This window comes from Ochotona curzoniae, unplaced genomic scaffold (assembly GCF_017591425.1).
Source record: "Ochotona curzoniae isolate NIBS_2020 unplaced genomic scaffold, NIBS_Ocur_1.0 scaffold_3554, whole genome shotgun sequence".
NCBI lineage: Eukaryota > Metazoa > Chordata > Mammalia > Lagomorpha > Ochotonidae > Ochotona > Ochotona curzoniae.
Window position 1 is genome coordinate 1,090,530 of NW_024467111.1, and position 21,737 is coordinate 1,112,266.

General features: G+C 49.3%; 1 protein-coding gene across 6 annotated transcripts in view; it reads left to right on the forward strand.

Moving 5' to 3' along the window:
- The first annotated feature begins 205 nt into the window (after positions 1–205).
- Positions 206–21,737, forward strand: part of TBC1D9B (TBC1 domain family member 9B) — a 42,645-nt gene continuing 21,113 nt past the window's right edge. For 5 of the 6 annotated variants that reach the window (XM_040964459.1, XM_040964462.1, XM_040964460.1 and 2 more), the window contains exons 1-6: positions 206–363; positions 3,582–3,692; positions 9,374–9,492; positions 18,721–18,949; positions 19,296–19,554; positions 20,934–21,141. In XM_040964459.1, coding sequence (XP_040820393.1) covers positions 246–363; positions 3,582–3,692; positions 9,374–9,492; positions 18,721–18,949; positions 19,296–19,554; positions 20,934–21,141 — 1,044 coding nt within the window. In that variant the 5' untranslated portion in view covers positions 206–245. The remainder of the gene's footprint in view (positions 364–3,581; positions 3,693–9,373; positions 9,493–18,720; positions 18,950–19,295; positions 19,555–20,933; positions 21,142–21,737) is intronic. The other variant, XM_040964464.1, reaches the window with a different exon arrangement.

The window sequence follows — 21,737 nt, forward strand, 5'->3', positions numbered from 1 at the left end:
CACGGGGCCGCGCCGCAGTCCGCCAGCGAGACGTGTCCAAATCCCTATTTCTTGACGTTTTTCTCCCTCCTTCCTGGCCGCGGCGAGCGGGGCGGGGAGCGGCTGTGTGCGCCGGCGCCCGCCAGGGGGCGCCGCCCGGCCCCGCCTGCTCGGCCGCTCGACTCGGGCGGCTCCCGCAGCCCCCGCGGCTCCCGAGGCCGACGCTTCCGCCTCACGGGCCTCGGTACGCAGCGAGCGGCGCCGCGATGTGGCTGGGCCCCGAGGAGGTGCTGGTGGCCAACGCGCTGTGGGTGACGGAGCGGGCCAACCCCTTCTTCGTGCTGCAGCGGCGCCGGGGCCACGGCAAGGGCGGCGGCCTCACGGGTGAGCGGCGCGGGTGGCCGGGCCTGTGGGGCGCGGGGAGGCGCGGGGATGGCCGGGCGGGCGCGCGGCGGCGACGGAACGGGGCGTGAGGAGAAGAGGGGCCGCGATTGCACGGGGGACCTGGCCGAGGGGGCCCGGGATGGGGGGCGGTGCCGCGACCCTCGAGCCTGCGGTGGTGCAGCGTCTCGGAGTGGACACCTCAGCCCAGAGTCAGCCGCTCCTCCCAGGGCCCGTCCTCCGCCGCATAGGTGACCCTAGTGCCTCTGGGGCCCCGAGTGACACAAGCACTGTCTTCTGTCCCTTCTTCGTTCTCAGACCGGCAGACGCAGGCCTTCGGGCCCGCTTCCCCCGCTTCTGCTTGCCCTGCCTCCCTGCTTTGTGCAGCCCCGGAGCCGCGGGGTGCCTGGGCCTGTCACACTGAAGGAGCCTGGATGGGCACCCCAATTATGCACCTGTTCCCCCTGGCGGAACCTGTGCCACACCCCCTCTGCAGGTGTGACCCAAGAGCCCCAGGAGCAGAGCTGTGTCAGGCTTAGGACTGGCCCGCGGGGAGACCAGGGCATGCCTTCCTCTGGGTGCGGATTGTTGCCCCGTGGATGCTGGCCCAAGGTTGCCCCATCTTCCAGTTTTGGTTGCCCCATCTTCCAGTTTTTCAGTAGAACTTTCTGCGGAACATGCTAATTTTCAGTGTCCCAGACAGAGGCTTCCCACAGGTTATTTCTGCGCCCAGCCAGTCTTGGGCTACGCCTCTTAATTTAGAAGAGATTGTACCCGCTTCCAAGAAAACTCAGTGTTCTCTTGTATGCTTCTGGCACCCTCCCAGCAGCCCTCAACAGCCAGGCCAGTCCATGCTGGGCCTGCCTCCTTGGCTTAGCCAGCGGCCCCTTGGAGAGTCCCGTGATCTGCCTGGGAGCTACCACAATCCATGGAAGAAAACAACGTGCCTGCTGTCCAGTCACTTTTGTGACAGCGGTGCCAGCGTGCTTCTGCGCTTATTCTGCCCTAGGTCATCTCAATTGATGGGGACTGTGACGGCCTTTCTCCTGTCTGCTCCACTTCTCCATGTCTCCTGCCAAAACTCACATCCCATGAAGCCCATGCACTGCTGTCTCCCTCGGGAGCAGATACTACCACAGCCCAGGGAACTGCTCCTTGAACCCCCGCCACCTTCTGAGGTGGAGTGAATCCTGCTGTAGCCTCCACCGTGGCCTTCTCTGCCATCACAGACACTGTGGCCTCACAGGCACTGTCAAGGTGGCACTGATGTAGTTTTCTTCAAGCCATCGTTTTCACATGTTCCCTTCCTTGGACTTTGCGTTGGAGTCCGTGTGATGAAATAATTGGCCCACTTAAAAGCATTCAGGTCTCACAACATGATTATGCCGACAGTTTAAAGACTCTAAGATTTACAAGAGAAACCCCAAGAGAAGCAATCAAGATGTTTTATCCCAAATACTGACAAAGTTTAAGCGTCCTCTTGATTGGTTTAAGTGAAACAGATGAGACATTACAAACTCATGATTTGAATGTATGTACGCACCTTTTGTAATCATTGTTTCTATTTGCTAAAGACTAGAGAAAGAAAACATTAAAAATTAATGGACAATGGGCTGGCATTATGGCTCAGTGGATAAGCCACTGTCTGTGACACTGGTATCCTCTGTGGACTCCTCTGTTGGTTCATATCCAGGCTGCTCCACTTGCCATCCAGCTCCCTGTTTATTACCTGAGAAAAGCATTGGAAGATGGTCCAACCTCTTGGGCCCAGCCACCCATGTGGGTGATCTAGATAAAAATTCCGACTTTGGCCTGTCCCAGACATCGCCACCCATCTAAGGAGTGAATCAGTGGGTGAAAGAGAGAGCTCTGTGACTCTTCCTCTTTTTGTGTAACTTGAATTTTTGAAATAAGTAAACCTGTAAAATAATAGGCAAACAAATGCTAAAGCTAACTGGTAGAAATAATTTCCTGACATCAATAGGAACATGGTCACAATAAGCATTAAAGGAAGACAAATTCCAAACAAAAACAATAAATGGGTTTTTTAGATTGCTTAACTATGCAGGAATAAAGCAGATAAAAGTATAGAAGATTTTATGTCTCCAGCTGATGTGTCTAAAGTAGAGAAGCCAGCCACAACTGCCCTGCTGTGAACTGGACGTGTATGTTAACAGTTCTGAAAAGGCGCATGATGAAGAGAGCCCAAAACTCCCTAAAAACTTCGTGCAGAGACAAAAAACCCAGATCAGTATATTCCCCAAAAGTGCCAATTCTAAAAATGCTTGTGACCTTTTTGGTACTGACTTTCAAAGCTGAAGGAAGGAACTTCCTTAAACTGTGAGTCTAATGGAACGCGTGACCCCAGAGCAGAGGAAAGTTCATCCTCTCCCAGTTCTGATAGGAACATGGTGTTCCAATACCAGCCTTCCACAGACAGGCGCGAGGTGGCAGACTCACAGCCAGAAACATCAGGGAAAAATATCTGACAGCTGATAAAACAGGATGATAGTTTTCTGGGCTTTGTAATATTTGTGGTATGTTTAAAGTTTTCACTTCTTAACTGTTACATATAGATTGTAAAGAAATCATCATTTTTTGTGGTTTTCAAGAATTTATTTGAAAGCCTTTATTTCTGTAGAGGCCTTCTAAAGAGAGATGGTCCATCTACTAGTTCACTCTTCAAATACCTACATGGGCCAGGCTGAAGCCAAGAGACTGCATGTGGGTCTCCCACTAGGGAGACCCATGGGTACAGGTGCTCAGGGACTTGGACCATTCTCCGCTGTTTTCCTGGACACATTATCAAGGAGTTGGATTGGATGTGGAGGAGCTGGGGCTCTGTTTGGCACCCACATGGAATGCCAGCACCACATGCCACTACGTCACAGCACCCTCCCATTTTTTTGTGTTGAAAAAAGTCTCACAGAATTGTTTAGCTTTGAATTCCATAAAACCTGCGTTTTGGGGTTCTGAGCCAGGAGAAGAAGCAGATGCTTCTGATAAGAAAGAAGAAGGGGACTTTGTGGTTGAGATTGGGCTCCAGCTGAGAGTCTCTGAGGAAAAGAAACCCTGTGAGCACGGAGGAGCCAGGATGTCTCTCTCCTTGCGCTCAGACCTTCAGATAATGCCGTCATCACACTGCCATCCCAAGGCAGACTATCAGCCTCTGCCTGCAGCGACCTCTCTTCATTCTTCACATCTCTCTGCCCTGCCCCCAGGTCTTCTCGTGGGCACCCTGGATGTGGTGCTGGACTCCAGTGCCCGTGTGGCCCCCTACCGCATCCTGCACCAGACCCAGGATTCGCAGGTCTACTGGACAGTGGCATGCGGTAGGTTCCTTGAGTCATGAAGGGTGCTATGCATGGCCTGCTTATACAGACAGCCCCTGGAAGGAGGAGACCACAGCCTACATGTCCTGGCGGTCTCTCCACACAGCCAGCAAGAAGGAGGTGGGAGGGCTGCAGATTCCAGCTTAGAAAGGCAGCCCCATTGTTCGCAGGGATGGAGCGGAGAGCAGATGTTCCCTTGGAGCCCCAGTAACAGGGCACAGGCTCCAGGCTTGCCTGTGACCTTATTTTCATGGCTGTCTCTTCTGGGGCAGATAGGTAGGCCTCATTGCTGAGCAATTCCATATTTTCAAGTCTACTTACTCTCTAAAATTTATAACCCTCAAATTAGTATCTGTGGGTGGTTTCATGCTCATTTGGAGGTTTTTGTACATGTATACAACATGGTGAAACATCTGAGTCATCTGCTCTGCATGTCCCTGGTGGGGGTGGACAGGGTAGCATCTGCCTTTTGGATTCAATGCTCACATAGTGAGTGTGTCTTTTGATCAGCTTGGTACCACACTACGCAGAACCACCACTTTTTTAACTTCTGTGTTTTCCATTGATGTCAGTATTGAAAATGGGGTACCGGCATCTGCTGTTCCCGGGGACAGGAAATGTGTGTTAGATGAGCATGAGTTATATGGAGGTACTCAGAAAGTTTGTGCAGAAGTGGAGCTAGAAGATGAGTTTATATTGATAGCAACAACGACAGAAAAGAAGATTGGCAATGTGTGCATAGTTTGTTTACATAATACACCATTCACATAACCCTTCTGAGGACTCCCATAGAGAGAGAACATTGCTGGCAGAGGGCATGGTGCTGGTAACCAACAATAATGTTTAACTGAAACAGTGACATGTCCACCAATTGACAAAAATTCAATGCTCAAAGTCTCACAGCCCCCTAGCCCTGCATTTCCAATGGGACATTGGTGGTTTAGCATTCTGTGATTCAGAGTTCAAGGGGCTTTCTGAATCAGACTCATGGGTAATAGGAATCTGCTGTGGTTGTTCTGCTAGGAGAAAGAGCCCCAACCCTTCCCAAGAGTAGGGGAGGAGTACCCCTTTATAGGGCACTGATGGAATGAAGCCACAGCTGGCACTCATACTCTTTTCCCACGTGTGCTGGACCCTTGTCTGACCCTCCCACAGCTCCAAGACACACAGGAGCTCTGACTTTCTTTGTTTCTAAGAGCAAAAAACTGGCCCAGAGGCAGGGTTGAGTCACACAGCTGCAGCTCACATCAGACCCTCTGCTCTAACCACAGAAGAAGCCTCTACAGGCCAGAAGCCATGGGGTCCTGTCCCTCAGGATGGTGGTCTTCCTTGGAGGCATCATAGCAGGACACATGAGCAAAGGGGTAAAAGCACAGAGGGGCAGCAGCCCAGGGACAGCCTCCACTCACTGAGCATCCACCCTTTGTGAAGTGACTAAACTCAGCATTGTCCTACATGTGGGACACCAATAGGGACTTGAATTGAGTATTAACGTGACTAAAATATGTCACTGAAGTAGTCACAGAGTTGAATTTGCAGGTCTTAATGAGTTAAAAAGAATTAGAAAGGTGAGCTAGCCCATGGCCTATGGGAGCTAAAGACTGGGCCTTGCCTTGAGCTGGGTCCAGGAGACCGAGGTGTGCCTGGGCAACACAGTGGCTGGAAGTTACTTTAACATGGACACCCTCAAGAGTCTCCTCACAGAATCAGTGAGTTCATGTGCTAGGAACAGAAGGGTATGGGGTGGTAGCCCCTCTGTGGGGAGAGGAATCATGGCTGCAGAATGGGAGTCTCTGGTACAGGGCACGGGTCCCTTTGGTGACTACACAGCCTGGTGCTATGGAGGTCTTGCCACATTGTGCAACACCAGTCCGTGTTGCACAATGTGGCAACACCTCACACCATACCCCGACTAGTCCCACCTGCCTACCTGGGCCTTGGCCCAAGCCTCCCACCCCCACCATCCTGCTTTGACTCTAGAAGCGGCTCACTTGGCTAGGGCATCCCAGCCCCTGAGCTTGGCATTGAAAGACTTCTAGGGTCTCCCTGCCTATATTTTTGTCCTCATCCTTCCTGTTCAGTGCCTGGCCTTCAGTCAGACTGCACACTTACAAGACCTGAAACTCTTATCCATATGCTCCAAGTCTCATAACTGCCTAGCTTTCCCTCCTGCTCTGCTGAGACTCTCCTGATGTCACCACCCAAGAAAGCCTCCCCAGATTCCTTAGACCTTTGTTTCCAAAAGCACTCTCCATGTAAGTGTCTCCCATTAGGGCCCAGCATGGTAACCTAGTGGCTAAATTCCTTGCCTTGCATGCCCACCGGGATCCCATATATAGGTACCGGTTTGTGTCCAGGCTGCCCTGCTTCCCATCCAACTCCCTACGTGTGACCTGGGAAAGCAATAGAGGACAGCCCAAAGCCTTGGGACTCTACATCCACCTGGGAGACCCAGAGGAAGCTCCTGGCTCTTGGCTTTGGATTGGCTGAGTTCTAATCATTGTGGCTACTTGGGGAGTGAACCAGTGGGTGGGAAATCTTACTGTCTTTCCTTCACTCTATAAATTCTGACTTTCCAGTAAAAATAAATCTTTAAAAAAAAGAAAGAAAGAAAGTGTCTTCCATTAGGCCAGCAGCTCCTGAAGGTGATAGTGGCCTCTGCAGCCAGCCAATCTGGGCTGCGGCTCCATGTTGTCCGCTTGACAACTGTGTGTTTGAACAACTTACTTAACCCAATATTTATGGATTCTCTGTCTCCCGTGTTTTCTGAAAAAAGATAACCTACGGCAAGTTCTGAAAACAGAAGTAGCATTGAATAGTCTAATTAGCTATTTTATTTTTATGCCTAATACCTTCCATAGAGATGGTATAGTTTGTTCATCCTTTGTATACAACTTTCTGTCAAATGAAGGCAGAGTTATTTTTTAGCTACTCATTTTAAATTCACGTAAGCAAACACTTAACTGAAGACATCCACACAGGTGGCATGGAGAAGAACTCTTCTGTTTTAGGTGCCAAGAATGTGGGGTGGAATGACTCAGTAGAAGTGTGGCAGTTGTAACTTTAACTTCCTAACTGAACCACGTACTCTTGACGAAAAGGCAGAGAGATCACACGAAGAAATCCCTTCCCTAGCAACCAGACCTTGGCCTTTTTGCGACAGATGCAAAACCAAGGGGAAAGCAAATGTATGGATGACTTTAGGGATCATGGGGTGATTGCCACAGCCTGCTGTGATTCATTGTGTGTTATGTAACTCCAGGGAGATCATTTTCATGTGGGCACATTGGGGAGGCTCTTCCCTTATTAGGTTGATGAGCATTTTTAGCTGAGACTACTGGGCTGTGGCAGAGCAAACACCACTGTGAGCTAAAAAGAGTGGCAGGGACCTACCTCGCCTGGCCAGCTGGGGTTCTGTGGGCATTGAGTAGGAAGAAGAGAAGGTTACAGTGAAGGAAAAGATGGGGTGGCCAGGATCAGGCACCCCAGACAAAAAGCCCGATTCATGCCCACTGGGCTTGGTTATTGGCTGAGGCTCACCACATGCCAATCTTCCTGTGAGTCACATGATTGACTTGGCCTTCTTGGGCCTTTAGTCCTCAGACTCTTCTACCCAGGACCCCTGAGGAGGATATGAGTCATCTTCCTATTGTCCTTTTCTTCATTCATCAGAAAACAATTGTTGAGTGTGATTCCCACCCAGACATGCTAGGTAGGGTGCCGGTTGTAAGGTGAGGCAGGCCAGGAGAACTCTCATTCTCTGACTTGTTTTCTGGTTCCCTTTCCCCAATTTCTTGATGGACATAAGAGTTTTCTTGCCCTGAGGAAGTAGTGTGGTGCTTCCTGCCCTGTTTTTTCGTTTTCCTTTGGCGTCTGATGGACCCTCCAGGGTCCCATGCTGCAGAGGGACAGGGGTCATTTGTAGGCCAGAGGCAGAGCCAGCTAGTAAAGCTGAAAAGAAGGGTGGTAGCTGCTTGCCCAACCAGCAGGAGCCTGGCCAGCCAGGGCCTGGAGTCCTGTAGGAACCTGTAGCTGGCAGCTCTGGATGCCTGAACTCTCATGAGCAAGGTGGAGTCGCTGCTCCAGTCTGCGTCTCCTGAGGCACCGGGATGCCAAAGACCACGTTAAGTTCTGTCAACCTGAACAGTTCTTACATGTTATCCCAGTCTAGGGAGGCACAGTGACCAACTGTGACTCTGCCTGAATTCTGTTCTTTGATTTTTACCAGGACTGTTCATTCTTTTTGTTACATACAGAAAAGTTTTAGAAAAAACCAAGTAGTTTGAAGCTTCTCATCACACACACTTGGCAGATTAGGTGTTCCATTTATCTATTTTTTTTAAGATTTTTCTTTTTATTGGAAAGTAATTTACAGAAAGAAAGAGACAAAAAGAAAGATATTCCATCCACTGGTTCACTCCCCAAGTGGCTACAATGACTGGAGCTGAGCTGATCCGAAGCCAGGAGCTTCTTCCAGGTCTCCCACATGGGTACAGAGTCCCAAAGTCCTGGGCCATCGTGCACTGCTTTCCCAGGCCACAAGCAGGGAGCTGGAAGGGAAGTGGAGCAGCTGGGACACAAACTAGTGCTCATATGAGGTCCTGGCAGATGCAAGGGCTTAGGCTACCATCCAAGGCCCTTCCATTTTGTTTTTTTAACAAATCCTTGACAAAAGTTTTGTTTATTTTATTTGAAAGGCAAAGAGACGGCAACAGTGACAGAGTTTTTCCATCCACTGGTTCACAAATACCCACATTAATTAGGGCTGTCCAAATGGAAGCCAGGAGCTTGGACCTCCATCTTGGCTGCCCAACTGGGTTGCAGGGACCCAATATACTTGAGCATTCACCTGCTTCCTGTCAGGATGCACATTATCAAAAGGCTGTAAGCAGTAGGGGTGGGACTTGAACCCATGCATTTTGATATGGGACATCTTAAAATATATATTATTTGAAAGGCATTTAGAGAGCAAGCAAACAAAATATATATTTATATATATATATCTTTAAATATATATATTATATATCTGTAAATATATACATTTATTTTTATTGGAAAAGACAGATTTACAGCGAGAAGGAAAGACAGAAAGATCTTCCATCCACTGGTTAACTCCTCAAGTAACTGCAAGGGCCGGCACTGAGCCGATTCGGACCTAGGAGCTTCTTCTGGGTCTCTCACATGGGTATAGGGTCCCAAATCTTTGAACTATCCTCTTCTGTTTTCCCAGACCACAGGCAGGGAGCTGGCTTGGAAGTGGAGCAGCTGGGACACGAAGTGGCAGCCATGTGGGATGCTGGCACGTACAAGGAGAGAGACATCAGACTAGGCCCAAGAGGTTTTTTTAATCTGTTGATTCATTCTCCAGCTGGCTGCATTAATTGGATGTGGGCTGATCCAAAGCCAGAGCTTCTTCCAAATCTCCCACATGAGTGCAGGGTTCCAAACACTTGGACCATCTTCTGCTGCTTTCTCAGACTATTAGCAGCCAGGGCTCGAGCTAGTGCTCACTTAGGAGGCCAGCCGTGCAGGCAAAGGCTGAACCTACCACGCACACACCAGCCCCGGAAGCAGCGTCCTGACCGCTGCACCAAATGGTTCCCCCAGGACTCTTTGTTTCAACCTATGCATCTGGCATAGCAATTTTACAAACTTTTTTCTTTACTTCATGATTCTTCTAGGTTCTTCCCGCAAAGAAATCACAAAACACTGGGAATGGCTGGAAAATAACTTACTTCAGACACTGTCCATCTTTGATAATGAGGAGGATATCACCACCTTTGTCAAGGGGAAAATACACGTAAGCCTTACAGTTTGTTGTTGTTGTTGTAAGATTTATTCATTTTTTAATTGGAAAGACATTTACGGAGAGACAAAAAGATCTATCTGCTGGTTCACTCGTCCAGTGGCCAAAGTGGCCAGAGCTGAGCTGATCCAAAGCCAGGAGCCAGGAGTTTCTTCTGGGTCTCCCATGTGGATGCACGGTTCCAAGGCTTTGGGAACTCCTCTGCTGCTTTCTCAGGCCACAGGCAGGGAGCTAAATGGGAAGTGAAAGCCAGGGTACAAACTGGCACTCATATGTGATCCTGGTGCATGCAAAGCAAATATTTAGCCACTGAGCCATCAGGCTGGGCCCAAGCCTTACATTTCTGCTAACTTCTGTGGTTGGAAGTGCTCACACACAGCCTTTCACTTCCATGGACTGTTCATCCAGGCTCAGCCAACCACAGATTGCAGATATCCAGGAAAAATATTGGATCAGTGCTGGACGTACACCGGTTTTCTTTCTTGTCCTCATTCCCTAAATAATGCAGTATAGTAAGTACTTAATGTAGATTCACCCTGATTTATCTATTGTAATAATCTGGAGATTGGGTTCAAAGCACACAGAAGTATTGTGTAGGTTCTTTGAAAATACCACATCGTTCTAAGGGAGGCAGCGTTGAGCTTCGGTGGATATTGGTGTCTGCAGAGGGGTTGTATGCAGGCCTTCATAGGTAGCAGATGATGGCTGGATACTGTCTTGTTTCATTTGCACATGACATGGTGGAAGTGTTACCCTCATTTTAGAGATGCAAATTGAAGGGTTGAAAAGGAGTCATTGAACTCACTGCCCCGAAAGTCCCACTTACCTTGGCCAGTCACTGGTGCATCGGCTCCCAGTCTCAAAGTGTCTGGAGGGGCAAATATGGAGATATGAGGCTGTTCAGAATTTCATGGAAAATAGAGTTATCGTTTGTTTTGTTGCAAAAAATAAAATTAGAACCTAGAACCATTCATAGCTTTCCATAATCTTTATTTTCTGTGAACTTTAATCAGTTTATTATATACAACTTTCTCAGTTCGTTGGCTAACGGAGGAAGAAGCTGGCAGGATATTTAAAGTATTCTTTCATTATACGACCATTGTGTTTTAGCTGGGCATAGGTCCTTTCCCCACCAGGTCTACTCCTTTAGAGTGCCGCCTAAGGGTACCTGTATGCAGCAGTGCGCATGGATCTGGATGCTCCCTACAACACTGAGTGTGCAAACCCGGGAACTGGTGCCTGCCAGCAACAGGAGGGAGGAAGCAGCCTTTCTCTGGTACTCACTCGCCTTTGCTGAGTGCTATGTGGGTACCTTGCTGAGTGCTCTGTCTTCAGAGGAGACTTGTTAGATTATAGGTGGTTATACTTAATGCAGCCATCAAAAGAATGATTGTTAGCATTGTAATCATGTGTAACAACTGACCTCATAGTGGTATCTAGGTTGTTTTTTTAGATGTGATTACTGGCATAATGAACATTTGAGTGGACATACTGTTTTCAGTTGGTCTCCTGGAAGAGTTCTGACTGTCCAGTTGCTAGGAGTAGGCCTCAACCTCCAAAGCTTCACAGGATTGGACAGATGGCACCAAGCTCCTCTGCTTTTTCTCTGTGCATTCAGGAATCAAGGCAGGCCCTATGTTACCTCCTGGTTCCAAGAACACAACAGAATCCTGGCAAAGAATATGGAGTCGCACATTGAGCAAGTTGGGCAATAGCTGAATGATAGCATTGTAACCTAATGCTTCCTATTCTGGGGGGATTTCAAAAAGTTTACGGAAAATAGAATTCACAGATAAGGATATATTTATTTATTTGTTTGTTTGTTTGTTTACGATTTTAAAGATGTATTTATTTTTATTGGAAAGGCAGATCTACAAATAGAAAGAGAGACAGAGGGCCCTGCGCAATAGCTTAGTGATTAAGGTCCTCACCTTCCACGCCCAGGATCCCATATGGTCACCAGTTCTAATCCCAGCGGCCCTGCTTCCCATCCAGCTTCCTGCTTGTGGCCTGGCAAAGCAGTCGAGGACGGCCCAAAACCTTGGGACCCTGTACCCGTTTGGGAGACCCAGAAGAGCTCCTGGCTCCTGGCTTCGGATTGGCTCAGCTCCAGCCGATGCAGTCACTTGGGGAGTGAACCATCAGACAGAAGATCTTCCTCTCTGTCTCTCCTCCTCTCTGTATATCCGCCTTTCCAGTAAAAATAAACAAATATATATATATATATATATATTTTAGAGATTTATTTTTATTATTTTTTTATTGGAAAGGCGGATATACAGAGAGGAGAGACAGAGAGGAAGATCTTCCGTCCGATGATTCACTCCCCAAGTGAGCGCAAAGGGTCGATACTATGCCGGTCCGAAGCCAGGAGCCTCTACTGGGTCTCCCACGCGGGTGCAGGGTCCCAAAGCTTTGGGCCATCCTCGACTGCTTTCCCAGGCCACAGGCAGGGAGCTGGAAGGGAAGTGAGGCTGCCGGGATTAGAACCGGTGCCCATATGGGATCCCAGGCGTGCAAGGTGAGGACCTTAAACCACTTGCGCCACCGCGCCGGGCCCACAAATATTTTTTTAAAAAAAAAAGCAGAGAGAGAGAAAGAGAGCAAGATCTTCAGCCTACTGGTTCATTCCCAAGTGGCTGTGGTGGCCAGAGCATTGTGCCATCCTCCACTGCTTTCCCAGGCCACAAGCAGGGAGCTGGAAGGGAAGTGGAGCAGCTGTGGGACACGAACCAGCGCCATAGGAGATGGTGGCATAGCAGACAGCGAGCTTTACCTGCTTTGCCCATGAAAGATAGGATTTTGTTGGTACAAAAAAAAAGTGTAAATCCATGGTGATTTTCTCACAATCTGCATTTTCCATGAACTTTTGAAGACTCCAAGTTTGCCAAGGCCCTAACAAACTGAGCAATAATGGGGAAAAAACACCTCTAAATGATTCATGGGTCAAAGAAAGAGAAATTAGGAGTGGGTGTTGGCACAGTGGTAAAGACACAGCTTGGACGCCCACATGCCTTGTCAGCGTTCCTGGTTTCAGTTGTCAGCTCTGCCTCTGATTCCGTTTTCCTGCTATCACTCATCGTGAAAGAGAGTGGGTCCCTGCCGCCCACGTGGGGTACCTGGGTTGAGTGCCAGGCTCCTAGCTTGGGTCTAGCTCTTATAGACATTTGGCATGTGAAACAGCAACCAGAAGATCGAGCTCTCTCCTTCTTCCTCTCTCGCTTTCTCCCTCTTCCTCCCTCCTCCTTCCCTCCGTTCCTTGTTATGCACATCCTGTCTCTGCCTTTCAAATAAATGAAAAAATGTGTTTTTGAAAAGTAGAAATTAGAAAACATTTGAGATGTAATGATCAAGTAAATGCACTATCAGTCAGATTTTGTGGGACACAGCAAAGGTACAATACATGAAAGGCAGTGTAAAAGCTGAGAGCTTGTGAAAGAGAAAAGGGCCAAAACCAATGAGCCAAGTGCCCAGGTGAGTGAGTTTGTGAAAGAAACAGAGAGACCAGGAGGCCAGGCGGAAGGAAATACCAGTGAGCCAAAGTGAATTCCATAGAAAACAAGGAAGCCATCCAGAAGTGAAGCAGATCCATGGGGCAGGTGACCCAGCGCAAGAGAGCAGTGAGGAATGTGAGCCTGAGGGGCACCTATAAAGAGCACAGTTTTGAAGATTTGCTGATTTTTATTGGAAAGGCAGATTTACAGAGAGAAGGAGAGAGAGGAAGATCTTCCAACTCTCGGTTCACTCCCCAAGTGTCCGCAACAGCCGAAGCTGAGCTGATCCAAAGCCAGAAGCCAGGAGCTTCTTCTGGGTCTCCCCTGAGGTGCAGGGTCCCAAGGCTTTGGACCATCCTCAGCTGCTTTCCTAGGCCACAGGCAGGGAGCTGGATGGGAAGTAGAGCAGCTAGAACATGAACCAGTGGCCACATGGAATCCCAGCACATGCACAGGGCCAAAAAACACAGTTTCAAATGGGAGGAAGAATGTCAGGAATAGCTTTGAGTCAAGAAATATAAAAACAAAGTGGGCATTTCCCAAAAACATTGTGTATTAGCTTTAAATTAGTACTTTAGTAAGTTATCACAAACCCAGCAGCTCTGAGCAGCAGTGATTTATTATCTTATAGTTTGGAAGGTGAAACACTCTCAATTCATGGTGTGGGCAGGGCTGGCTCCCCTTGAGGCTCTCAGAGGGGACTCTGCCTCCTGGCCTTTGGTGTGTGCTTCCAGAGGCCTCCTGTGCCCCTCGCTATTGGCCCCTTTGCTTTGCTGCCAACAGCATAACATCTTCAAGTCACTTCTGTAACTAGCCTGCATGCCTTCATTTTTACAGGGGCAGGAGGCATCTGGCCTCATGCTTTTAGTCCACCCATTGGAGGCCCACATCCTTTTTGGGAGTGCTCTCAATACCAGCTTCCTGCTAACACACACCCTGGGTGACAGAAGGTCATGGCTCAAGTGACTGGCTCCCTGCCACCATCGTGGGAGACCTGGCCTAGCACCAGCTGTTGTGGGCATTTGGAACTGAAACAGTGGGTAGGCGCTATTTCTGACTTTCTACCTCTCAGATCAAGTAAATAAATTAAAAAAAAAAAAAAAAAAGACCATGGAAAGGAAAAATAGAATTAAACACAGGTTTATTTTGGTACAAAAAAAGGTTTTAAATCCATGCTTTTTTGTCAAAAGCATTTTCCATAAACATTTTGAATTTTCTCATATATATAATTTCAAAAAAATTCTGGACCAAAATAAGCTTATCTTCTAGTCCATTTTCTTTTCATAAATGTTTTGAAGTCCCCTTGTATTGTCTAGGCATACAGCTGATTCCTGAAGCAGCTCCTTGCGACGACACACTGGCAGCTTACCAAAGGAGGCTTTCAGTGGATGTTGCAATGTAGTGGGTTAAGCCACTGTCTGCAATGCCAGCATTTCATATGGGAGCCAGTTTGAGTCCTGACTCCTCTACTTCCGATTCAACTCCCGACTAATGTACTTGGGAAGGCAGCAGCCTTCAGCCATTTGGGAGACCTGGTTGACACTCCTGGCTCCTAGCTATCCTGTGTCAGCCTTTAGCTATCAGAGCCATTTGGAACTGGTTGGAAGATCTCTCTGTCTCTCCCACTCTCTCTGTAACTCTTTTAAAATTAATAAATAAATATTTAAAAGAAGACTAAAGAGAAGAGGAGTGGAGAGGAGAGGACAGGAGAGAAGACAAGACAAGACTTAGGTTACAGTTACTGGGGCTTGTAGGAGGGAAGGAAAACCATTTTTCCTTCTATTTGATTGGAGTCATGGCTGGAACTCTGTAACAAGAGGTAGATTGGGCCTGGCGCCATGGCGTAGTGGTTAAGGTCCTTGCCTTGAACACGCCAGGATCCCATGTTAATGCCTGTTCTAATCCCAGCAGCGTCACTTCCCATCCAGCTCCCTGCCTGTGGCCTGAGAGAGCAGTCGAGGACAGCCGAAAACCTTGGGACCCTGCACCCGCTTGGGAGACCTGGAGGAGGTTCCTGGCTCCTGGCTTCAGATCAGCATGGCACCTGCCATTGCGGTCACTTGGGGAGTGAACCATCAGACGGAGGATCTTCCTCTCTGTCTTTCTTCCTCTCTGTATATCTGGCTTTGCAATAAAAATAAATAAATCTTTAAAAAAAAAAAAAACCAAGAGGTAGATTAGCAAGGGGAAAACAAGCAGACACTTATTTTATTTAGATTTGATTGTTACTTATTTATTTATTTGAAAGAGCTGCAGAGATAGAGAGCTTCCATCTGCTGGTTTACTCCCCAGATGCTGCAATGGCCAGGACTGGACCAGGTTGAACCCAGGAGCCTCATCTGAGTCTCCCAAGTGGGTTTCAGGGACTCCAGCACTTCGGCCATCTTCTGTTGCCTTCCCCAGCAATTAACCAGGAGCTGGATGGGAAGTGGAGCAGCCAGGGCTCCTATATGGGATACTGGCCTCTCAGGTAGCAGCTTTAACCACTATGCCGTGACGCCGGCTCCGAAGCAACATTTATTGATAGGTGTGTATCACATACACACAGGAGATACTCAGGAAAGAGCAGCAAGAGGGTTTGGTTAGAACTCAGCTTCATATTGCCCCTTAACAAAGGATCAGTAAACCTAAAGAGAAGTGACAGGACAGTGTGAGAAATAAACCCACCTAAGCACCCACCTACCAAAGGAAGGACTCAGAAACATGAAGGAAACAGAAGGCAAGGTGTTTGTTAATAACGCCATCTGGAAAGCAGTGGCTGGCAGGTGGAAGTTGGGAAGATCAGTTCCTTTTGTCCCTATCTCACAGATTTCTCATTGACTGAGCAACTAGGGAGACATAAAAGCAAGGGAAGAAGGCAATGGGGGTTGGGTGTTGCTAGGAAGATGGGTTGGGGAGAGGGAGGTTACACTGTGGTTCTAGCAAAAACTGTTTGTTCAGAACAGTTCCAAGAATTGACACGTGAGAAAACTTGTAAGGAGTCTCCTGTGGTTACATAGTTGGAATTGTGTGTGCAGGGTCTCCAGGATGACAAAAAGGAAGGAAACAGCCCTGGAAGCACACCTGAGAAGCAGCCTGGTTTTTATACCATGAAGCCCTGCTTTTACTCTAGTAGCCTTGCAGGTGGTTCCAACCTTCCCCACCAAGCAGGCTCCCTAGGGAAGTCGCCTCTGCCCAGCAGCTGGTGGGCTACCTAGCCTGATAATATTAAGCAATGAAAACAAAAAGAAAACTTCACAGCCTTCCCCCTGAGAAGTTACCCTAAGGGAATTGCACCTACCCAGCACCAGCTAGACTACCCAGACTGATGACACTGTGTCATAAAACCTTGGGAGAAAATTTGCCTAATTCAAACACAGCAAATCCTTTGTTCAGGATAAGAGGGAAAAAGGGAAGGAGAAACAGCAGGAAGAACAAGACCCCCGGCCTTTGGAGACCCCAGTCTAAATGTAAACCAGGCACTTGCTCTCAGAGTCTGTCTGGAGTGTACTTGTCTGCTCTGAGAATGCCCACCTGGCTCAACACTTCTCTCTGCTCACATCTGAACTCCCTCCCATACTCCTATCTCTGCCACTTAGCTCTCTTTACAGCTGGCTGCTGGTGTGTCATGGCTGTATTTAGGCAAAGTTCTTATGAAACACAGCATTGGGTCCTTTTCAACAACAACAACAACAACAAAGACTGATTTCAGAAGCTGTGAGGAGCTTAAGTATGAGAGAAGCAAAGTGATATCTGCCCCCAGAGGCCTCTTTTGCCATCTCTGAGCTGAGGAAGGTCTGACGTCTCCACTAAAGGAGAATCTACATCCTGCATGTAGGCAGAAAGGATGGGGAAAACTGAATTGCTTTCAGCCCTGAATAATTGTTACGACAAAGGGGACATGTTTTCAGGCAGTGTATTCTACTTTCCCTCCCTGTCTAGGGTGTCTGTTTTGGTCGAGGGAAGGAGGTGGGTAGATAGACAATTTCATATAGCAATGTTCCCAACAGGCTGATTGCTAACAAGGAAGTAGAGAAAACCTGGTAGGAAACTTTTACATAGCGTGTCATTCCATGTTTTTCTTCCTATAACAGAATACCTGAGTATCTTATGAAGCAAAGATGTTCCTCTGCAGACAGTCCTAGAGCTCCTGGGTAGAGGCCTCTGGCTGCAGGGACTGTGTGGAGCCCTAGGGGTGTGGATTGTTATCCTGGAGCAATGATATGGGAGAGGTGGACTCTAATTTTATTGTTTATTCCAGATTGACTTTTACTTAAAAAGCACTTTAAGCACAAGTACATATATGGTATTTAAAGTTTACTCAGAAAGTAAGAAAGCAAATAAACACATGTGCACACAGACACACACATGTACACACACAGGCATAGATTAGGCTGGAGAGAGAAAGAGGTTGGAGAAGAAAGTAGAATGGCAGTACCTTCTCTCATCCTTTTCTCCAACAGGAGAGAGGGAAAGCGCCTCCTCTTGTGAAGCGATGTGATCACCTGGGAAGTTGATGATACCTCCATAAAATATACATATTTATGTGGTGACCATTGTCCAGGTCCCAGATGAAAGCAGAGCACTCTGGGAACAGGGGTGCTCTGACATGCCAGATGGAAATAGGGCGCAGGATGTTTGTGATCGCCAGTTCAGCTCACTACCTTATCCACAGAACCACAGGTGTGCTACCTCAGATCACTCCTCTCACAAAGCCCACTGACATCCTCATGGGAGCCCTACCCTGACAGCCTCATCTGAGTCCCTGCCCAAAACCCTTCCTCTAGATCCCAACAACAGATGAACTGAGGAGTTCCCTGTCCTGCATGTAAGTGTCAGGGGATGCAACCACACCATGGTACTAAGAGGAAATCAGAGCAGTCCTCACCTTCAGGTCTGCCTCTTGGGCCTGTGACGTGATGATAACCGCTCAGAAGCCCAGAAGCCCAGAAGCCTAGCAAGCCCAGCCGACAGCCCTGGTCCCTGGAATTTAGTTGATCCAGTAATTATTCTTCTAGAGGATCCATTTTGAGGTGATCTGATTTATCCCAGGATGATGTTCACCTTGAGCTCTGAGAAGGTTCTGGCAGTACCAGGGAGCAGGGCACCCCTCCACAACCTGGGCAGGCCCCTCAGCTGGTCTGGAGGCTGGAACAAGAGGCAAGAACCCTGAGGCATAGGAGTCAAGTGCCAAACATACTTTAGGACAGAGCCACAGGGAGAACCCCTGTAAAGGCGAAAAAGGGGAAATCGAAAGGGGTGTGTAAGAGGGATGTGCTCCTGACAGGATTTTTGGTTCAGATTGGGCTCCATTTGTGTATACAGAGCGAGATGGTGAGATGTTCTGTCAACAATTCAGTGTCAACACAGAATTACTTTGTTTCATAGGTGCCTTCACTCAGAGCTTGAAGGAGTATGCTGTGCTGCTTGTCTTGTGCTTCCGTGCTCTGAGTGGGACATTCTCCTTGCAGCATCGTGTCTTCACTCAGGAGTAGAATTTTGGAGCATTTGGGTTTAGCAATGTTTAGCCTTTGTGTCTTTAACCTACTTTGTGTCAACAGTTTTGCATCAAAGTTGGTCAAATATTTATCCCAACAGGTTAGTACTCAGAGCCAGTGGTGACCGCAGGCCAGGGAGTTGCAGGAACTGGCTGAGAGTCCCAGGCAGCCTCCTGCCCTGAGCTGTGGCCCCACCTGGCCCTTGCTCCCTGTGACCTGCCTGCCCGGCCTTGTCTCTCCTCCTCCCTCAGGGCATCATCGCTGAAGAAAACAAGAACGTGCAGCCCCAGGGAGATGAGGACCCTGGGAAGTTCAAGGAGGCGGAGCTGAAAATGCGGAAGCAGTTTGGGATGCCAGAGGGGGAAAAGCTGGTCAACTATTACTCTTGCAGCTACTGGAAGGGCCGTGTGCCCAGACAGGGCTGGCTATACCTGACTGTCAACCACATGTGCTTCTACTCCTTCCTGCTGGGCAAAGAAGGTGAGCTCTGGCCCGGCCACCTGACCTCATCAGCCCTGGCTTTTCCCTGACCAGGTTCCAGCTGGGTCTTCTTCCTCTTGGCCCCCAAGTTTGTGTGCTCACACAGCCACCAAGAGCATCTCCCCCAAAACCCAGATGCCACCTTAGCAACCCACAACAGGAACTCATTTCACTCTTTGCTGCTTGTGAGGCAAATGTTTGCTGACCAACCCTAGTGGATCTGAGGCAGTAGGACCCCAATGGTCTGGTCTACCTTCAGGGAGTAGGCTCTGGGTGTGGGTGGGAGTCAAAAGCCCTGCCTCTCCCAGCTGTAACCAGTGGTCTGTTTGTCCCAATGGGCATCCAGTGAGCCTGGTGGTGCAGTGGGTGGATGTCACGCGGCTCGAGAAGAATGCCACCCTCCTCTTCCCCGAGAGCATCCGTGTGGATACCAGGGACCAGGAACTCTTCTTCTCCATGTTCCTCAACATCGGTGAGACCTTCAAGCTCATGGAGCAGCTGGCCAACTTGGCCATGCGACAGCTGCTGGACAACGAGGACTTCCTGGAAGACAAGGCCCTGCCCAGGCCTGTCCAGCCACACAGGAACATCTCTGCTTTGAAGCGGTGCGTTGCCTTCTGGGGCTCAGGAGGACCCTACTGTGGGAGAGGATGGGCCCACTTGGGCCAGATCCACTGAGGATTTCCAGTCAGCCATCCTGGGCCCCCCAGCTGATAGGAGCCAGGTCAGTACTTCATTGCATTGCCGCACAAGGAGCGGGATACCAGAAGGTATAGCAGTGTCCTAGAAGCACCACTGGCATAGGCAAGGTTCTACATACTTTGTTCCTCTCAGCCCTACGACGGGAAGGTCCCCTTACTGTCCCCTGGTCTTAGATGAGGACACCAAGGCCAGACAGGCCACTACTTGACTTATTCCTAAGATGTGGAGTCAAGATGGGTACCCCTTGTTGAGGGCCCCAAGAGGTTGGGCCGGACACCCCCTTGAGGCTGCATCTGGAGGACTTGGATGGATCCAGGCTCAGGGAATACAGCCTCTGCCCCCCATGAAGAGAGCACACCTCGAGCTCTATACCACAGGGACCCTCAGAGCCATGAGGTCCAGGCCTTTGGAGTCTGAAGCCTGCAGGGCAGACAGGGTCATCGCTACTCTGTCTGTGGAGATAGGTGCTTGTGGCCAACCCCTGCAGACCGCTTGTGTTTAATGAGCTCCTAGGTTGTAGACTCACAGGAAACCTGCACAAAGCTGGTTGTATCTCAGCATTTCCCTGGGCCAGAGTCCCAGCTACGGTGGGCCAGCCAGACTGACACTGGCGTGTTCAAAGGCCTCATTTGCCAGGGGCCATTTCCCTGGGGTGCACTAGCAGACTGGTGAAGACCTAGACTCTGGTGGTGCCTTTAAGACCAGCCTGTTGTGCAAGGGTGTCACTCTACAGATGGAAGTGGTGGGGGAGCCTTCCCAAAGCAGATGAATAGGGCTAGACTGGTAGGGTCATGTTACCTGCAGCCCAGCACAGGGGTTAGGACCAGGGTGCCCATCACTACCTCTTGGCACTTGGACATGTGGGTAAGCATCTGTTAAGCAGTGCTCCTGTGCATTTCAAGATTACCTGCCTGTCTTACTGCTGGACCAGTCCAAAGCCAGGAGCTTCTTCTGGGTCTCCTACATGGGTGGTACAGGCCCAAGATCTTGAGCCATTCACTGCTTTCCCAGATGCATTAGCAGGGAACTGTTTTGGAAGTGGAACAGTTGGGACTTGAACCAGCACCCATATGGGATACCAGCACAGCAGGCAGTGGCATAAGTCACTATAGCACAACTCTAGCCTTTGTTTAATTTGCATCCTTGATTGAACTGTAAGCTCCTTGGGCACCACCAGCTCCTGGAGAACCCCAAGGATTCTGGGAGTGATGTGGGGACTGAGGCCTCAAGTCCTCCTGCACGTATGACCCCTGCCTGCTTTGCACCCACCTTGTTTCCTCAGAGACCTGGATGCCCGAGCTAAGAACGAGTGCTATCGGGCCACCTTCCGGCTGCCCAGGGATGAGCGGCTGGACGGCCACACGGGCTGCACACTGTGGACACCATTCAGCAAGTTGCACATTCCTGGCCAGATGTTCATCTCCAACAACTACATATGTTTTGCCAGCAAAGAAGAGGATGCATGCCACCTTATCATTCCCTTGAGGGAGGTGAGCATCCTCAGGAAATGTACGCCAGGCCTGGGACAGGACAGGTGGGGCATCTGCAACTGCAGCACCTGGGCTCAGCTTGATGCCAGGCATGGAGCTGGGAGCAGGCATGCTGTATGCCCCAGGGGGACAGGAGGGCAATCCCTGCGAATCCTCTCACTGGGACAAAGGGGTGTTTCTATCTACCCTGCCCTCTCAGAATCCTGTGGTTCAATTTTGGCAAAGCTCTGTCCTCCTGGCTAGATTGAGGGGCTCTTGTCCCTGCACAGCCCCGTGAGGTCACTCTCAGAAGCCACCTTTCCAGTTCTTTCCAAACATAGACACCTTGGCTGGAGCACTGGCGGAACGATCACACATGAGCTGTCACCTGTCGTGGTGGGGCAGCTCTGGCCTCTAACCATGCCTTCTCTTGTTTGTGGACTTCCACAGTGCCCCGGTGGAAACCAGACCAAGTGTTGCCATGAAGGAGTAAAGACAGCAGAAGGGATCTCTGACACAGACAAAAGCCTCCGGGTTCTGTGGGTTCTGGGGATCTTCCCAGTCCTGGCCTGGCAGAGCAGTGACTATTCATAAAAAGCATAGTGAGGTTCTTAGGC